Here is a 1,302-nt window from a genome sequence, read left to right as displayed (position 1 = left end):
TTTGCTAGTGCTCTGGCTAGTGAAATGTGAACTGTAAAGTGTTGTGTAGAAGAAGAAGATGCCATATATATATATATATATATATGCACAATGGAATACTATTCAGTGATCAAAAAGAATGAAATCTTGCCATCTGCAACAAGGTGGATGAAACTGGAGTCTATAAGTCAGTCAGAGAAAGACAAATACCATATGACTTCACTCATATGTAGAATTTAAGAAATAAAACAGATGAACATAAGGGAATGGAAGGAAAAGGAGATAAAAACAGAGTGGGGGCAAACCATAAAAGATTCTACAATATTGAGAACAAACTGAGGGTTTCTGGGGGGGAGGAATATGGGAGGATGGGCTAAATGGGTGATGAGCATTAAGGAGGGCACTTGTTGGGATGAGCACTGGGTGTTATACATAAGAGATGAATCAATGGGTTCTACTCCTGAAACTGATACTACACTGTATATCAGCTAACTTGAATTTAAATAAATAAATTTTAAAAACAGGAATTCCAGACACATCTTTAGATGTAAGATTAAAAAATATTCATTCTATGGTAGTAGCACACTGATTAAATTCTTATTGTGGAACACACAGATTTGGGTTTTGCATTCAAGAAGCATGCCTGAAGTGACTAATACCACACAAGGCTTCTTCTATTTCATCCTCACTGGCATCCCTGGATTTGAGGCCTCTCACATCTGGATCTCCATCCCCTTCTGCTGCCTCTACACCATCTCCATCATGGGTAACACCACCATTCTCACGGTCATCCGCAAGGAGCCATCCCTCCACCAGCCCATGTACCTATTTCTCTCCATGCTGGCCCTGACCGACCTGGGCCTCACCCTCACCACCCTGCCCACAGTCATGCAGCTCCTCTGGTTCAATGTTCATGAGATCAGCTTTGAAGCATGTTTTGCCCAGTTCTTCTTCCTCCATGGATTCTCCTTCATGGAATCTTCTGTGTTGTTGGCCATGTCCTTTGATCGCTATGTGGCCATCTGCCGCCCTCTGCATTATGCCTCCATCCTCACCGGTGAAGTCATTGGCAAGATCAGCTTAGCCATCATTTGCCGCTGTGTCCTGGCTGTTCTCCCCTGCCTTTTCCTACTCAAGCGCCTGCCCTTCTGCCGCTCCCACCTTCTCTCTCACTCCTATTGTCTCCACCAGGATATGATCCGCCTCGTCTGTGCTGACATCCGGGTCAATAGCTGGTATGGATTTGCTCTTGTTTTGCTCATTATTGTGATGGACCCTTTGCTCATTGTGCTCTCCTACACACTCATCCTGAAGAGTATCTTG

At 44.0% G+C, this 1,302-nt stretch overlaps 1 protein-coding gene across 1 annotated transcript in view; it reads left to right on the top strand.

Moving 5' to 3' along the window:
* Positions 1–606: 606 nt before the first annotated feature.
* LOC125914095 (olfactory receptor 51Q1-like) overlaps positions 607–1,302 on the top strand; it is a 756-nt gene continuing 60 nt past the window's right edge. Inside the window, exon 1 of the mRNA XM_049619242.1 lies at positions 607–1,302. This exon is cut by the window's right edge and continues 60 nt beyond it. Within this exon, the coding sequence (XP_049475199.1) occupies positions 619–1,302 (684 nt within the window). The 5' untranslated portion in view covers positions 607–618.

Source organism: Panthera uncia, chromosome D1 (genome assembly GCF_023721935.1).
Source record: "Panthera uncia isolate 11264 chromosome D1, Puncia_PCG_1.0, whole genome shotgun sequence".
In the NCBI taxonomy this organism is placed as follows: domain Eukaryota; kingdom Metazoa; phylum Chordata; class Mammalia; order Carnivora; family Felidae; genus Panthera; species Panthera uncia.
The sequence above is the reverse complement of the archived record's forward strand: the minus strand, read 5'-3'. Positions and strand labels throughout refer to the sequence as shown.